The sequence below is a fragment of the Diadema setosum genome, chromosome 7, assembly GCF_964275005.1.
Source record: "Diadema setosum chromosome 7, eeDiaSeto1, whole genome shotgun sequence".
Lineage (NCBI taxonomy): Eukaryota > Metazoa > Echinodermata > Echinoidea > Diadematoida > Diadematidae > Diadema > Diadema setosum.
In genome coordinates this window covers 8317017-8336153 of record NC_092691.1, presented here as the reverse complement: position 1 = coordinate 8336153, position 19137 = coordinate 8317017, and the positions used below count along the sequence as shown (strand labels likewise).

Genomic DNA, 19137 nt, shown 5'->3' with positions numbered 1-19137 from the left:
TAGGCAAAAAGTACACCTGACCGGCAGCCATGGAGCTATCATCTCAACTTAATGTGAAGCTTTGCACAGGTTAAAAAGTGAAGTTGGAGAGTCAACTTGAACATTTGTATTTCATGCAGTGAAATGTCAAATAACTTTTGTAGCAAATAATTCTCCATTTCATTACAGGAGTAGCAAGAAGATTGCATATCATAGTTGACAGAGGAAAAAGTACATATCACCAGGAGACATTTCTTCTCCTTCTCTTTGGTTTCTTTCAGAGTCTGTCTGTCTTCGTGACAGTCCGTCTGTCTGTCTTGTGTGTCTGTCTCCTTCTCTCAGAGTCTTTTTTCTCTCTCCCAAACTTTCTGCATGCCACCATGCCAAGGCTGCTATCAAATTGCCGCAAGACACTTCATATTACTGAGTTTGGACAGCCAGTTTCTATGAAACAGCCATTATGAGTGCCATCATGAATGGGGGTAGGACGAAATTGTCAATCTGTGCCGTGAACGCCTCCAGGAGCGAGGTGAGAGTGATCGCCCACGTCAGGGGCAGCCAGGCACTGCTGAACGCTGGCTCCAGCCCTAGGACGGCTGACAGCAAGATGCAGGCCACCAGCTGGGAAGCTATGGCTGCCAGCGTTCCCTCCACTGTCTTCCTGGAGCCTTTGAAGAGTAGTAGCAAAGAAAACAAAAGAGTTGTATTCAGGTCTGCCAACAACGACACATCAAAATCAGGGGGATTTATGTACGTAACAGGCATCTCAATAGCCCATGATTATTCCCAACGCTTTTATACAAATAGTCTTCTGTAAAGACACAAAGATACAGTTCATCTGCAGAGAACCTCCTAAAGAATCAAAGATAGGAGGCAAGTCTGCATTTTTCATGAAGAAAGTTTACATTTGAAAGATTTTAACAGGAAAAAAAGATTAATAAACTAGTACAGAGCAGCAAAGGGACAAATAGAGTGTGGGAGAGGCCTGGACGATTTATGCACAAGTCAGGTTTGACTCTTAAAGCTGAGGAGGATAATCAAACATAGGCTTCCTGTAGAACTTGGAGGTGAGTGAGAAAAGGAGGAAAATTTTCACAGTATCCTACAAGTTTGGAGTTTTATAAAGACACCAGTTGAGTATAGAAAGGGAGAGGGACAACAAAACAAATTTTTTGACTACCATAGTCATACAATGTAGTTCATCATACTGACACAATTTCATTTGTTGTTAAATGACTAAAAAAAAAACCCCAAAACAAGCAAACAAATAAGAGGCCAGCAGGTCTTGCATTCAGAGTGTAGCATAGTTTGCTTTCATAGCACTCCACCAAGGTAAACTATTTCAAAAATCCTGAGATTTGAGAATTGCAGGTCCCTTGGGTAGCACCCCTCCCCCATTTTGAATAATTGGGCCCTGCCCTAGAGCTCAAATACCTTGGACCATTTGGCTCAAGTGAGCCATAAAGACCAATACATGAAATCACAGGAAGTTAATCAAAGCATTAGAGAGAAAATTTACCAGGCCAGTGAATAGTCCCATATGTGGATCCAGCAACAGAGGCTGCTGTGTCTCCTATCCCAATGGAGAGTACACCACTATACAGAAAGAGTTTTGACTCTGAGAAAAGGCAAAAACATACACAAGTAAACAGTGACATATGTGAATTCTGATTAGACAATACAGTGACACACTGTAACTACAAGGAAGGTTGCTGGGACTGCTGATATTACCCTGCTATAGCCGGTACCTCGTCATTAATGAACTAAAAAGAGACCACCTACACACAGTAACAGAAAATCAAGACTGCACATTACAATATAGTTTCCCTGGAATCTACTGCTTGGACATTACAGTTGACATTATTTCCAACAAATCCTAAACAGTGTTGAATGTACATGTATTTATCACTCTATGATAAACTGCTAGCCTCACATCATCAAATAAAATGTACAGTCAGGTCAATCTTTCTTTTTTGGCTCTCTTTCGTTTAGTTCCCTTTCATGTACTATGTGATATTGCAATATTTAAGACAAATCCCTCCAAACAAAGTACTGATAATCAAGAAAACTCTTTTTTATTTTAGACATACATCTAGTACCCAAGGTATACTATCTTATTTATCTGAATGAGCTTATCAGATTAATGCACATCTGCCGAGCATTTGTATGTACATCCACCATACTCATAAAATTATTCAAAGAGCTGCTACAGTATATGCCAAATATACAAGTTTAACATAGCCATCATAATGGGACAAGCAAACATATAAAAACATGCTATTCATAGACATGTAAATAGCACCCTTTCACATAATAGTTGTTCGTGCAACTTAACTTCATGCCAAAAAAATTGTTCCTAAGTATCTGTAACTCAAGAGAATTCACAGAATCATATGTGCATAATGAGAGAGAGTGCAAAAAGAAGCAAGCCTTGAACTTACCAAAGAGAAGTAATGTGGTATCGTTGCAGTAGTTGATGGGCTGATACAGGCCATACAGGAGGCAGAGGGGTGTAAGGATTGCCACGCCCGAGTCCTGGTCGTCGGTGAAAGGTGACAAGGCGTCGTGAATGAGTTCCCCAAAGGGCTGGATACGAAATATTCTCAGGTACTGCAGAAGAGGAAAGAGAGAAGAATAAAATAACACCATCAGTAGTGCATGCTTCCCTTTTGAGTTATTTCACTATTCTTTTCACAATTAGTTAACGGTATATTTCAATGATATATCATAACGGTATATATCAACGGTATATCATAACGGTATATATCAATAGTATAAGATAACGGTGACCATATTTAAATATATTTCATATATTTCACCTCCTCAAAAAGAGTGAGACAGGAACACGATGAGACTCAATGGTATATCAAAATGGTATATATTTCAGTGGTATAGAATAATGGTATATATCATAATGGTATACAATAATGGTATATATTTCAATATATTTCATATATTTCATATATTTCACCTCTTTGAAAAGAGTGAGACAGGAACACAATGAGACTCAATGGTACATCAAAATGGTATATATTTCAGTGGTATATCATATGGTATATATATCAATAGTATATAATGATGGTATATCTTTCAATATATTTCATATATTTCACCTCCTCGAAAAGAGTGAGACAGGAACGCGATGAGACTGATGTCTGATCATGTACAGCATTTGCAGGACCATGAGATGCTGCTATTTCTCCTTTATACTTCACAATCATCTTGAAAGATATACCATTCACTTAATATATCATTGAAACAACATTGCCTACATAGGATAAATAATTCACTCATACATTCCTGACAGGAATACCTAATTTAGTAAGGTATAAAGTAATCAGTACAAAAGTAGAAATACCTGTGCTTATCATAGCCACAAACAAATATTAGCATATTTGGTGTTTTTTTTATTTCATTATTTAGTTTTTGGTTGAAGACAATATAAATTAATCAAGAATATGCATTATCACCATTTCAGAACATAATTAAGTTATTTTCACTTGATTCATAATCAATGAAAGCAGTACTGGGACAAAGAGAATTCACTGATCAAGTTCCAAGCCAACTTTACTGCAGATATTGCCATCTTGCCTTGTCACTCTATTCATTTGCACACAGCACAGGGCCAGCATACGGACCCGACCACTAGCAACGAAATGTTAACATTTATATGCAGGAGAGAGAATTACACCTCAGTGTATATCAAATGTAAAGCTAACAATGACTGATAATCATCAAAGTGCATGTAAATATAACAAACATGCCAAGAATGAATATGAACAGAAAACCAGAGGAATTAAAACACTAGGTAACCATTTCTTACCTCCCCCAAGATAAAGAGACATGTGAGACCCGTGGCAGCGAGCAGTAAGAGATGGAGATCCAGATACAGCCCAGGGATGAAGACCGCCACCGCCAGCACATGGAAGATCTTCCGGATCTGGGTGGATGACGTCTGGTTGAACATGACCACTCCAATGCCGATGGTCATCAAGATTATCCAGATATTAATCAGGATTAACTGAATGATAAATCAGAGAACACATATTTGCATGTTTGTATGTATGCCAGTACAGTCAAACCTTCACACCTGCCTTAGTGGCCACCTGTCTATAGTGGCCATCCACCATATACGGCTACTAATGAAATTTCCCCCAAGAGAAAAGCCATGTTAGAGACCCTGTCAATACTGGTCACTTATTTTGTCTCCCTTGGGTGGCTGCTACATGTATAGACAGGTTTGACTGTACATATATTGTTTGCTTAATCATGACTTTATTCAAGTTCAAGGCAATGTGAGCAGAACATATCATACAAAAAACCAGGTCCACCGCTTCATTCAAAATGAATGTAGAGACAAAAGCAAAGATCCCTCTCATTGTGTACGTACATATATTATAAGTTGTAGGTCTGCTCATATATCTCTTGTGAGAGGAATCAACCGTATATATTTACAGTCACATCTTACGAGTGCCAACCTTATAAAACACCATTGCACTATTCTGAGGGCTGAAAAGGCATATTTTTGGTGGATGTTTTTGTTTGTTTTATTTTCCTATAAAGAACAAAAAATAAAATGTGCAGAATAACAATTTTGGAAAAAAAAAAGATTCCCCATGAAACCTGCAGTATTTTTGGTGGAAAAAATAGTACAAAATACTGGGGGGGGGGGGGAAGTAACACTTGGCATCTCTGCACAGTACATGAGGAGTTTATCCTTATGTAGTCTTTCATCAGCAATACATGTGATTGGAAATGAAGAAAAACCTTGAAGGAAAAATATAAACATACAGTATGTTAATAACTCTCAGAGAAAGACAATTCAAAGACTATATCTTACTCTCTTTCTGGAGGCTAGGATGAAGTCAAGTAACCATAGCAATGGGTTCTCCCTGATCTTCAGGTAGATCCTGGGCAGTTCAAACAGGAGAACCTCTGCAGCCACACCACAGTAGAAATACATGCTCCATTTCCAGCTTTTCCGCTTGGCTGTGCTGGAAGACAGACAAATGCTGGACTATCAGACCAGACATGGCTGAAAAACTTACTAAGACACGCTGTAGGAACAAACACTGTCTATAAAATAAATGCAAATGCATGTAAAGCACATAAGAAGTACATCACGATTCCTGTTCTTCAAATTAGACTCACCTGCTCAGATGCCAAATGTGGCAATTTATTGGTCATGCACTAGGGTAATAGCTTTTGAGATTAACTTCTCATAATGACAGAGAGACATAAATACTATAACACAGTTTAGTTTTAAAAGCATGTTCACACTGTTCATCTATTTGTGATTTAACAAATTTAACCCGTTGAGGACGAGTCCCGAGTATACTCGGGCAGGTGTCTATGTAGGAAAATCAGTCCGTCCTCAACGGGTTAAAGCAACTTACATTTTTCAAATACATATAAAATATCCTAATTTGAGAAAGAAACAGGAACTTGCCTTGCAAATTTAGTACCTAATAGAAACATAGTTTCTGGGACTTCATATTGGTTAACCCATTCAGTATATCATTAGAATGAAAACTTCTTTTAATTTTAGCCTTCTTTATGTCAAATAACATTTACTTTGGTTGCAGAGTGTAGAATCATCAAAGGCCTCTCGATCTATGACTCAAACTGGTAACACATTTCAAAATGTTACCGTTTCTGTCTCAAATTGGCAAGTTTGGGTTATCTTTTTGTTTTTCATTTTGTTCAGATCTTAGTGCAGTTAAAAAGTTCCATTTAATCTTTCTCCAATGGAGGACACGCAGTAGAATTCAGAGGTGCCAATTTCATGACAAGATGATAAGTTCTGTAACTAATCAGCCAAGGATTCAATGAATTAATCTCTCTGTCTAAAATCCTCCTACCTTCTGTCAATGCTTCCACTCTCATATGCCATCTTGATTTCATGCAGTTTGTAGAGAATGGGTTTTAACAGGATCCCTATATGGATGCAAGCAGTTATGCCGACCTGAAATGAAATCATGACAGACATCCATTCATTAAGTATTTTGTACCATAAATTTCCATTTCCATTTCCTGCCATATGCTGTCACTTTTTATACCTTCAAATATCATGTTAGAAATAACCTTTTACAGCCAATCATACACAGATCACACAAGTCCCTTTGGTTAAACTTATGTGCAAGCTAAAGAGAAAGATTTTTAAGATGCGCAACTGACAGCAATAGCTCTTACTGTGCTTAATCCATCAATCAGCACATCCACTGGTATGCTTTGTTTATTAAGTATAACAGGTGTCTCAACGATAACTGATATCATTGGTCAAATACGGCGTAAAAACTTAGCATTGGGCCCTAAAAGTTTGTTGACCCCTGTATGTGACCTTTGACCTTGTGGTGACCTTCAACTCTCCAAGGGACATCTACCATCCAAGTTTGGTCACAAACAGACATATGGATCAAAAGTTTTGAGCCATAATCAAAATGCACCATAAAAACTTGCCATTGGGCCCTAAAAGTTTGTTGACCCCTGTCTGTGACCTTTGACCTTGTGGTGACCTTCAACTCCCCAAGGGACATCTACCATCCAAGTTTGGTCACAAACAGACATATGGATCAAAAGTTTTGAGCCATAATCAAAATGCACCATAAAAACTTGCCATTGGGCCCTAAAAGTTTGTTGACCCCTGTCTGTGACCTTTGACCTTGTGGTGACCTTCAACTCCCCAAGGGACATCTACCATCCAAGTTTGGTCACAAACGGACATATACATCAAAAGTTATGAGCCATAATCGAAATGTGCCACAAAAACTCAACATTGGGCCCTAAAGTTCATTGACTCCTGCCTGCGACCTTTTACCTTAAGGTGATCTTCAAGTTTGGTAAAATGTGTAACTTTGTATTACTACTCTTCCCTCCAAGTTTGATTGAAATTGAAGTCCTATGTAGAGAGTTATTCAAGTTATTGTAGCGTTACGGACGGACGGACGACAGACGGACGACAGACGGACGACGGACGGACAGATGCCGCAGGCGATCCCTTATTCTCCCCTCACCTCCGGTGGGCTCGACAAAAACAATAATAAATGCTGTGGCTGCTTTGTATACCTTTCGAATTAACATTACGTGTCGATTTGGAGAAGGCACAAAGACGGGTTCTGATGATAATTTGGTCAAAGTAGTGAGGAGCTGGGTGAGAAAGAGAGCCTCGCCCGCCGTCATGCTGCCTGGTAGATACGTCAGGAGGGCACTGAAGAACATCAAGGCTATTAAAACACACAGAAGACAAGAGAAGCAGGGAGAGTTACAATGTATTGCAAGACTGGATGGACACATTTCCTAAAACCCTAAGCTGGTCACTTTCCATGTCGACTAACCTCTAACCCTTATGTTTAAAGCCACATAGTGGAATGTGAATTTTGTGTTTTCCCCTGAATCAGAACATTGCCACTGTCTACACCTATTTATCTTTATGGAATTTTATTGCAGGATGACGAACTGCATTTTTTAGGCAATTCCTCTGTGTAATAGTTTAACTTGTTTACCTGTGAAGAAATCTTTTTTGGCTGGAGTCACCCTCTCTTATTTACTCTAAGTCTCTAAACAAATCTGGCACTGGAAGGTTAGCACTGGGGGCTAGCACTGGCTGCAAACTACTCTGGCACATAAAAGATTACACTATCAAGTTCAGTTTGTTTTGATTTGTGTGACATTCACTAAGTACTGAAATACAGTACAATGTCACTTCATACATAATAAAGAGGACTTCTCCATGACAAAATCACAATCTTGTAATTTTTCCTGATCTCAAATGGCAGTTTTAACTGTACATATTAAAGACTCAAGAAAAACAATTTTATTTTGTATGCACAAAAACAGCTACTAGAGTGTGATTAACCATATTTTTATGTCAGAGGGTCAGCATGGTGAGAAGTGAGTGAAAGTTACTGCTGGTAATGTATTTGAAGAAGATGCATATTATCATCTTTGAGATGAAGGCGGCTATGAAACGAGTTGTTTGCTGTGAACACAAACTAGCTAGCCCCTTTCAAATTTCTCAATAGATTATTTGATGGGCATGAAACAAAAATCAATAGAGTGAGGTTTCTCTTTAAAGATCTACATTTTGTACCTTGTCCTAACCCTAACCCTAACCTTAACTCTAACCCTAGTCTTACATGCTATAAACCTGTATACAGAATCAAAGTGTGATGTCACAGCCATTCATCGCCATGGAAACTAGTTCTAAACAACCTCACCTGGCCCAGTCTGTGAGCACTATTGCTGATATAAATCATGCTCGCACCTGGTTCCAACCCAAGCTACAGGTACAACAAAAGACTGCAACATCATCACTTTGGTACACTATGACTTACGTCTTAAAGGGACTGTACAGTTCTGGTTGAGATGGGGATTCATGTTTTGAACATTCCTAAGTGAGATAATGAGAAACCTCTTATGAAATATGAAAGAGCATGCAATTTTAAGAATGATTCAACATTTATTTGATGAAAATTGGTTTTCAAATGGCTGAGATATCCAAAAAAGTGATAACAATAAAAGGCGACAGGCCACGCTTTTTATTAGGATATCTTTGTTTCACCTTGTTTTCGGATATCTCAGCCATTTCAAAACCGATTTTCATCAAATAAACTTTTTGATACCACTTAGAATTGCATGCTCTTTGACATCTCATAGAGTGGTTTCTGAATATCGCGCAAAACGTTAAAAGCTAAATCCTCACCTCGACCAGAACTGTACACACCCTTTAAAAGCTAGCACTAAAGTCCAGCTGATAGTTGAATTTCAACATGTAAATCAGTGATGAGGGCAAAGTGTCAAGAATTTCTTTACGCATTGAGAGCCATTTGCAAATGCTCCTTGACCCAGCTCACCCATGTTTGGAGTAAAGATGAACATATCCACCACGTTGTTGACATTGGACGGCATGCCCTGGAGGATGCTGCGGGCAAAGATGAAGGCACCCAGGGCGTAGATGGTCTGGCCCAGAATGATCCAGGGCTTGCCAAGGATGGGGATACAGCAGACCAACAGGATCAGGACGTTCAGGAACATGAGCTGCACTACGGAGCAGTCCATGGCGTCGCTGAAGCCCTGGCAAGTGTCCTGCTGAAACCCCAGCAGCACCAGCATGAAGAGCTGTGACCCCAGCACCACGCCGCTGTTTGTGTTCTTCCTGATGTTGAAGGGATAATGAATATTAAATCACTTGTAGTAACAGCATTGCAGTAAAATATCCTGTGAGATATTTCATCATAGCACACATACCTATTCTTTTACAACCTCAGAACCTATATCACATTTTTTCACGCCTGACTCCACAACATTCCATGAAAAACATTAATCTGAATGAAAAAAAGAAGAAGAAGAAAAGTTTCATAATCTAAGATAATTCATGGCACTATAAACATAAACAGGGAATTGGCTTTGAATCCGTTCAGTACAGCAGTGTGCATCAATGTGGTATGCTTTGTCTGTATCACATGCAGAGTGACCTCATATGGGAAAGATTTTCTACTTGACTTTCTGGGTATCTGAACACTTCAAATCACACATGTCTGCCTTCTATTCCCGACAACAGGATGCTGCTGATGCTACTTGGTCAGAATTGACCTCACAAGTACCAAGCTAAGGTAATGTGTTTAGAATTCCACATTCCATTTGATATGACATGTGCACACAGATTTATGAATCACACATTCTACTCGAAAGAATGGAAAGTTGAAAACATGAAACAAAGGAAGAAAGAAAAGGAGGAGAGACAGTACTACAGGAATGAATATAAAAAGAAACATTACTACACCTGTATGTCCATCCTGCATTGGCTGCAAGATGTTCTGGCTGTCTGGTGAACTGCACAAATACTGCAACAAAATAGACTGCGAAAGGAGAAAAAAAATGTAACAAATATGATCTAGAGAATGAATAATTGTCAAAATTTCAAATTATATCAGTGTCGAAGCAAGCCCTTTAAGAGAGTCAGTTACATCTCTATTTATAAATAATCTTATTTTCTTTCATAATTTTTGTCTTTTTTCATGATTTTACAGAACATTACTCATCATTCACACTCAGCAAAAAGCAGTCGGAAACCAAGGAGGATCAAAAAAGAAAAAGAAAAAAGAGAGAATTCTAGCACTCTAAAAGTGGAGACAAAGAAATACCTTAGTGAAACAAAAGGATATCTACTCACCAACAATAATACTAAGTTTGCTTGCTGACATAGGGCCTGCGAGTGTGACAGTCAGCACTCCAAGGCCAACGACAGCTGCCTCCAGTACCTCTGAGAGAGTCACGTCAGGAACCACTGTCTCTGCTTGTTTCTTGGCCATGGCTCACAGGACTTGTGTGGACAGATGCTTCAAAATTTTGACGATGGTTCACCAACTCAATCACATTCTGCTGTAAGTTAATCTGTTGATAATGATAGAATGTGTGTTTTAGATATTCACATAATCTTTTGAGGATTTGTGGAGATATTATTAATTCTCATACAGCAAAAATAGTTACTGCTACTGCTAATGGCTATTTCTGTAAGCTTAAGTGTGTGCAGTCTTTGACATGTATTGTTATACCTGGTAAACATTTTCACATTCCTTCCTTCTAAAAGAGATGTAATATTGTACTAATAAGAGATCAGATGGACAACCATTTAGAATGAATCTAAGTCAAATTACCTTTACAAACTGTTCTGCCTCTAAATAATAATGAAACTTGTGGAATGACTGAATGCATGTTGCTTACCAGCCCTTAAAAATAGAAGCATTTTAATTACTACAGGAAGAGGTCCCTATTATTCTTTCAATCCACCAAACTTATCTTGAGTACTAGATACCTCCCATATGAAGAAAGACTCAAGAAACTCTACCTCACTACATTATAGAAGATAGACACAGACCTATTTCAAGCTTACAGAATCTTTAACAACATAGACAAAATCGACAACAGATCTGTTGGGTTAGAAATCTTCCAGCTTGCTCGACAGCTACAGGACACTCACTCAAAATTCAGAAACAACATATATGAGAGTTGAAAGAAAGATATTATTCAGAGGGGTGAAGGCTCAGGTTTGAGTTTCTTCAGTTTGTCTCCCTCTAGAAATGAAAATTTGTTAAGATCACAATGCTGATCTGTAAATTAACAAACATATAATATGAGAGTTGATGTCAGAAAGTACTTGTTTAGCCAATGGTCATCCCAGATTGGAATAATCTCCCTCCTATTCAAAATGCAACATCTCTTTACAACTTAGAAACAGAATAACAGTCATTTGGGGGTTGGTAAGGCCAAGGGTGAGTAGAACCCTACCCCTCACCCTTGCCACACTACTGTAAAAGTGGATATTTTCCACTAATTTTTCGCGTTTGGCCGGGTCAGAAGAGTTTCGCATGTTTTTAATTCTGTGGAATCAAAACATCACGCACAGGAACGTATGGCAAGCAAAAATATTCGCGTGCTTTTATTTTCGCGTTAGTTTCTGGTTGCGCGAAATGAGCAAAAATTTCAACACCATGAAAATTTCCACAGTACATTCTACTACTTTTCCCATCCATCTTAATGGTAGTGTACCAAAGTCTTCAAATGGTAAACTACCCCAAGTGCAATGCTTCAGTTAGTTCTGTAACACAAGTTCAGTAAGTTGTTACATCACCTCGACCTCTCTACCAATTTATAGGCTACATCGCTACTGCATCGAAATTGAGTGACAAAAGCCCCAAGCCAAAGCAAAAGGTAATTTACTGGGCCATATTCAAATTGCCCTAGATCTATAAATAACAGTAAATTACAGTTCAAATATTATCATTCTTATCAAGTTGTAATACTGAAGTCTGTATCTTTGACTCTGCAATGTAAAATTATCAAAATCAATTATAGATGTCTAGAAAACATCAACATTTGTATCTATTACCGGGGGCGTAAATTTAAACGGTATTGGTGTCGCTGTCGGACCCCAGCCCTGTCGTGCAGTCATACCAGCGCATAATTCAATATCTGGGACTGAAGTAGTGAAGTAAAATACATCTGCCGAACAACCCAGATAGGCTCGCTCGGCAGTTAAATCTGACATTTACTTGTTCGATCACGCATTATGTATTTAACTGCCATCAGCCATAATCACATACCAGAGCTTTCTATATGCACCATTACAGAAGTACGAAACAGTGATCGCAAACAGTCTTACTTACTTGTACTCCGCCAACAGCTCCACGTCAGTATCACCAACAGTGGCAACAATGCACAGCGCGCTGTGGGCCAGAAAAGAGAGCGAGAGGCAGAACTTTGCGAGGGAGAGATTGCGAAATTGTATACTTACACGTGTTCGGTCGCTGGCCAGCGCTCTTGGCACCCGGTCAACCAAGGATCTAAAGCGATCAGAGACTGTTTGATCATGGTCATTAAAAACATTCAGTGGCGGATCGGGGGAGGGGGGGGGGGGTGGAGGGGAGTGCACCAGACGCGCGCCCTTTTTTTTTTAAGCAAATGAAATTTAAAAAAAAAAGGGGGCGTGCCTCCCCTTTAATTTTGTAAAGCCCCCCCCCCCCCCCCCATTTGCAGAATTCCTGGATCTGCCCCTGAAAGTTCGATGCGCTCTGATCAGAAAGCCTATAGCTGAGAAAAATAGCAACCCAGCAACAAAATAGAGAAAGGACGCTACTGGGAACATGAAACAGCTACCATTATTTTTTTATTCATTCATTTATTTTTTTTTTTTTTTATACAGATATAAGGTGCTGCACGAGCACAAACATAACATAAAAAGCAGAATGTTAACTTTTGTTTTAGTTTCCTTACATTTTTTTTTTGAATTCCATTACTTTTGTTTCCTTTGCCTTTCATTTTCTTTCTTTGCTAAAGCTTCATCATGAAGTTTAACTAAAGTAACTTTCTAACTGTTCTTCTATCATATCAGCCACATGCTAGCTGGGAGGGGAGAGGAGAGGGAGGTAGCATCCCCCCCCCCCCCCCAACAGCCTGAGTGCAATTCCAACCTATAAGCCCAACTGTAATATGGATTGAGCAAAAGCAGGAATATTAGTGGAGCACATCAATGAAAGTTTGAGGAAAATTGAGGAATCAATTGATTTAAGATTAGAAATCAATTAAAAAATAATTATTAAAATTGCATTTTTACAGTTTTCTGATGCTGTGATCGCTGGATGAGACTGCACTTCAGGACATAAATTGCCAATAAATCAAAACAACAACATTAACAGTCATCATGGAGAGCAATTATACAGAAAATGTTAAGATTTTTCTTCACTCTTACATAATGAAAGAGCACTTAACTTCTTTCAGACAGCAAGCCGGGGAATAACATTACCCTTAACTTCACCTGTTATATATGTGTGGATTAACGAGTGAATGCAGGAATGTTAGTAGAACACATCAGTGAAAGTTTGAGGAAAATCAGACAATTTCAATCAGTATGAAAGTTATGTTTAGTTGTTTTTTATTTCATTTTTTATAGGACTTCAGTGCCACCATCACTAGATGAGAATACTACAACCTCAAAAAATCATAACTTTTGAAAGGATTGTCTGATTTCCCTCAAACTTTCACTGATGTGTTCAACTATATTTCTGCATTCACTCAATCCACAAATGTATCAAGGTGAATTTGTCAGTATCAAGCTGATGAAATGTGTGCTTTCATTAAAAAAAAAAAAAAAAAATATTTTTTTGGAATTCTTCATACATATGCTCTTTCAATTGTCCAAATTATGATTAACTATAATACAGTCTTGTTATTGTTGCTGTAGTTTTGTTTAGTTTTGTGTTTTGTTTTGTAGAGAGGTATCCATTGATACATTCTGATCAAGTGTCATTCCCTCTGAGACAATGTGATTATATTCTAATCAAAGTATAGACCACACAAATACACACATACTCACATTCAAACAACATACCTAAACACTATGTGATAGGTCAAAATTGTAATTTCCAGTACAGTACATCTTTACAGTCAAACCTCTCTTTGTAGTCCAGGCTAGAAGGCACCCAACCTTGTTATTTGATATATACATTTTTTTTTTTGATGGTTTCTTGTCAATTCGAGGGTGCTGATTCCAAATCCGATTGATGCCACTCGCGTAACCTTGAGCATTTTTGGCAAAATGCAAAAATCCAAAATGGCCGCCAGATATGCTAATTCGGCCATGGTAAACACAATAATGTGCATTATATGACCAATTATTCCACCAAACTTTGTACATTTCTGTTCCTAGAGTTACTCCATCTGCATTTGCAAGCAAATTTTCATTTTATATAGGTTCATTTAGCATTTAAAGCTCATTTTTTAAATTCAAAATGGCCACCATTCCTATGCTTATGTACTATATGAATGGCATAAACATATGCATGGAAATAAAGAACAAATTTACTGTGTTTCCAGTCCCGTACCTACGTTATCATAAAGTGTTACATGTGTAATATGTTGGGTGTCACTTACAATATATATGGGGGCCTGCATATATGAGCATTTAATATTCATAAACCTTACGATATTGAACACAATTTCTTATATATTTCATTTTATCTCAACAAAAGTCTCAACAATATAAGTTCACTAAACGTCTCGCAAGGAATCAGTATACCATCATATTTTACATGCAGGTTGAATATAAAAATGTGATACTAACACAATATATTAAGGAGCCTAGATACATGGTATTTATCAAATAATGTTGAAAATGGAGGGGAAGCTAGAAAACAAAGCTTGTAATATGCATTCCCCTAAAACCATATTAACAAAGTACAGAAAAATCCTATACAGTCAAGTGCAGAGATACATGGTTGCAGACAAAAACACATCGGACATTAATGACACAACTAAAAACCCTGGCTTTACATTGTACATTTTTTCCAGCAAGGGGGGGGGGGGAGGGGGGGGGGAGGGTGAAGTCCTGAGGCGAGTTCGAAATGGATCATAACCTCCATCACTTTGATATAATTTAATTTAGTAGTGCCGCCTTGATATTATCGAGCAAACCTGATTTTCTTCTTGAATTAAAACAGCAACAAAAACTGTTGAAGGCAAAAATGAAACTGTCCTAATGCAATACCGTACAAACTATTCATTAAACATCAACCAAGGAGCAATGTGAGATACCTCTTTCAGTTCTCCCACAGTTCCCAGGTGTTGATAATATACACTAACATCATGATCTCATTCAGTCTTGTCTTAAAACTAAAACTGTCATTTTTATTGTCTTTAAAGAACCCTTTAATTGTATGTTTAGCAGCAGGCGACATCAGCCCCAAATTTGCAGAATTCTCAGGCTAAAGATGCATATTAGTCCTGCAACCACATCTGGTGATGTTCAGCACTTCCTCAGGGGTCAGAGGGCGATTATTTGCCATAGAAACAGGATGAAGACATGAAGACTTGCTTGATCACCACCCGTTGAAGCCCTATGGCTTTGTTGCCAGGCCAGAGACAGTGTTGTCGGTAACTTGGGTGGTAGAAGAGATGACATCAGACCAGCATCTGCACCAACCTGTTTTGGGGTCAAAGCTTTCAAGTTACAGTAGGGAAATCTAGGCTTGTGGGATTTCAGGCGCATTGATGGCAGGTTGTTCAAGGGGGCATTTTATGAAGTGTTTTGTCAGATCTTTTCTTTTTGACAAACTGTTATAAGCCATTAAATTCCTTGCATCTGATTGGCTGAGAGCAAATTTGTCAGACAAGTTTGTCAAACAAATTTGTCAGACAAAAAGCTTCATGAAATGCCCCCCCCCCCCTCCATGCTATCGTGTTTGGAAGGTCAGGGTATGGGTTGACGGCACTGGTGACACTTGCCATCCTTTCCTTCCAGTGTGAGGGAGAGTGATCGAGTGTCAGTGAAGGAGGGTGGACTTCCTTAGCCTATGCTTGGAAGGCTTGCCACAGAGGGCTACCTTGAACATAGCGTTGGCAAGATGGTTACTAAGATTTCAATTTCAATTTATTTTCATATTTCTCGATGAAAAATTACATCAAATATAACAAAATTCAATGAAATACATGACATACATAGAATATTGCAAATATGTAAAACCGTATCAGGACAACTCCCCCGGAGGACTAGTCCCCCGGGGACTGCTCCCACCTGACAGCTCCCCCGGAGGACCACTCCCCCGGAGGACGTCTCCCCCGGAGGACTACTCCCCCGGAGGACGTCTCCCCCGGGGGACAACTCCCCCGGGGGACTACTCCCCCGGGGGACAACTCCCCCGGGGGACAACTCCCCCGGAGGACAACTCCCCCGGAGGACCACTCCCCCGGAGGACCACTCCCCCGGAGGACCACTCCCCCGGGGGGCAACTCCCCCGGGGGACAACTCCCCGGGGGGACAACTCCCCCGGGGGACAACTCCCCCGGAGGACAACTCCCCCGGAGGACAACTCCCACCTGACAACTGCCCCGGGGACGTCTCCTGGGGGACAATCCCATAACTGAACAGAGATGTTTCTTATTCGTGTCCTAGAAATTAAAATTGAATTCATCTGTGTAAAAACAGTATTCTTTTTATACAGAATTTAAATTAAAGTTAACGTTACCTAAGACACGTCCATCTTTATAACAAAGTTTTTGAAATCTCAGCACAAAGTTTTAACTTTTGTACACGCTACATGTAATGTCGAAAAAAGTAGAAACGCAGGTCCATTTTATCACTGAAAGTTGGTCAAGAGATAAACACATTGACGGAAACACGCTTTTGAGGGGAGAGTTCATTCCTTAGCATGTACCTGTTATTCTTCATTATTTTATAATATCTTAAGAAGTCCATTCTTTGATGATTTTCCTTTTCTTTTTGCAATTCATGATTATGATAAGGAATATGTTAAATGAAAGAAAGATATCATTCAGAGGGGTGAAGGCTCAAATTTTTGAGTTTCTTCAGTTTGTCTCCCTCTACAAAGGAATATGTTGTTAGAAATACCCTTTTAATGGGGTTATGATTTTCATCTTAGATTCTTATGATAGTTACTATCCTATATGTCACTGTCAGTAATACTTTATTGTGCAATTTTCGTTTGTTATGTTGACTGTGAATTTATCTGAACATCATTACAATTCTTAATGTCGGAGAAATAATTGACAGAAAAAAATATGAATATTCTGTGCCTGAAAAGACTTGAACGTGTAAAAAGGTAATATCTTCCAACAGCCCTGGGAAAGCACACCCGCACGACCAACACAAATCTCTCAACCACAAAGATGGGATGATTCGAGTTTCATTTAATTGAAAATTGAGTTTTGTTTCACACAGTTTTATTTGATAACGTTTGAACATGGAAAACAAAACAAAAAAAGATGTCTAGCGTAAGAGTAATTGAAGTTAGTAAGCAAACAACACTTTTGCACGTAATGGTATACCGGAGATTGTGGTATCAGATAATGGTACACAGTTTACAAGTGACCAATTCAAAGAGTTTGCTTGTCAGTACCAATTCAAGCATGTCACGTCTTCATCACTTTCTACATAGCAATGGAAAAGTTGAAAAGACAGTACAAATTGCAATGTCTAATGAAAAAGGCAATGAGAGATGGAACAGATCCAGGTTTGGCATTTCTTGACTATCGGAACACACCGATCGATGGGCTAGATGCTAGTCCTGCACAATTGTTGATGCAGAGGAGGACAAGGACCACCCTGCCAACAGCTAGTCAGCTGCTGAAACCAAAAGTAATAAAGAATGTGCAAACAAAGCTGACCAAGAAACAAAAGTGCAGTAAAATTACTTTGATCGAAGCGAAAAGCGTTGTTGTTTCAAAGACAAAGTTTCCAAGAAGTTGCATAGTGGAATGTGAAGGAAAAATGCTCCTGTCAAAACAGAATTGACATCAGAAGAGGTACAGCGGAAAACAATCCTTAATGCTACAAAGCTAGATGACTCAACATAATATCGTATCACAAGATCAGGTCAAAAATATGCACCAGTGTAAAAACTTATCTATTTTATAGGATAGATACCGGAATTTGACGGGAAATGAAATGACAATGATCACGGGATTGTGATAATGTTTAGATGTTGAACTATTCATCTGGAGAGTAGAGTTGGTTACATTTGGAGTGCAATAAAAGTGTTTCATCTAACAACAGCTTTGTCGATTATTATAAGAGAAACAATGATTAACGTTTCTTCAGAGACAAAAATAACACATTTCTAAAAGTGAACAAAAGTACAGTTTACAAAACAATCACAAGTATTCCTCCAAGTGTGAAGAGCGAGATTGAACTTACGTCGTTATAAGAGTGCGTTGTAACGTGTCATACAAAGCCGTGATATCTCAATATTGAAGTGAAGTGTTACTCACTTTACAAGTATCAGTAATGTTTGTGTTTATAAGATGTGTTGCTATGATTACACATGTAGTAAAGTTGAATGTAAGATATAAGATATGGCAAGTCAAACACGCCCATACAAGACGTATTTCCATTATTACTCAAATAGGACAAGTATATTGTGTGAACAACGTATCAAATAATTGCCATGATAATCCTAAAAAGACAATGGCTTATTAATTAAGTTTCAGTGGTAGTGGATAAATGAAAAAATCTGTGTGAAAAAGAGAAACTTTACTTTTCTAAAAAAAAAAGGGAGATGCGAAATGTTTGAAATTAGTACAGTTTGAACGCAGAGACTAGTGCCTAGCTATGCAGCACCAACCAATCCCCACAGAGATGATGCTGTTGCTATGCTCTATAGTTACCCCTCTCGAGAAACCCCGGAGGTAGATGTACTACCTCAGCAAACTTCCTTACTTGCACCCAAGACCTAGAAGAATAAAAACATATCAACCTATCACCTGCGTGTTAACAAAATGTGCACATATACTTTTTGACCAGTGTCCGTTTCTTCCCTTGGGCATCCGATGCAATCGATATCGCTAAAGCATTTGCATTGTTCAAACTCGTCATGATTGTAATACAACAAATTACTGCCAAGATCGTGTGCTTATTCTGACTGATTAAAGAAACAACTAAGGAACTCTCTATAACAGGCTAAATATTACAGTCGTCATCCCTTGATATCTCTTAGAGATGGGCTAAAGAGGATGACATTTTCAGAACAGGCTCATCACTCCTTAGTTTGATGACTTTGTGCCTACTGACACCATTTTTGAAAAAAAAAAAGAACGAAAAATGCGAAATCCAGGGTGCCCCGGCCGAAAAGCTGGTCGCTGTTTCGGCTG

At 38.7% G+C, this 19137-nt stretch overlaps 1 protein-coding gene across 1 annotated transcript; it reads right to left on the bottom strand.

Moving 5' to 3' along the window:
- Window positions 1–423: 423 nt before the first annotated feature.
- Window positions 424–12153, bottom strand: LOC140231027 (dolichol kinase-like). The gene is made up of 11 exons (XM_072311179.1): window positions 12144–12153; window positions 10151–10371; window positions 9761–9836; window positions 8832–9133; window positions 7045–7202; window positions 5841–5944; window positions 4820–4973; window positions 3803–4000; window positions 2421–2589; window positions 1499–1597; window positions 424–647 (listed from the first exon to the last, which is right to left on the bottom strand). The coding sequence occupies exons 2-11, from the start codon at window positions 10287–10289 to the stop codon at window positions 424–426; spliced, it is 1623 nt and encodes a 540-aa protein (XP_072167280.1). The 5' UTR covers window positions 10290–10371; window positions 12144–12153.
- Between the last annotated feature and the right edge of the window lie 6984 nt (window positions 12154–19137).

Coding starts and splice junctions, on each gene's coding strand:
- LOC140231027 (XM_072311179.1), bottom strand. CDS start 10,289: ATGGCCAAGAAACAAGCAGAGACAGTGGTTCCTGACGTGACTCTCTCA. Junction 5,945..7,044: donor ACGTAATGTTAATTCGAAAG/GTATACAAAGCA, acceptor ATTTCATTTCAG/GTCGGCATAACTGCTTGCAT. Junction 4,001..4,819: donor TCCTAGCCTCCAGAAAGAGA/GTAAGATATAGT, acceptor TTTATCATTCAG/TTAATCCTGATTAATATCTG.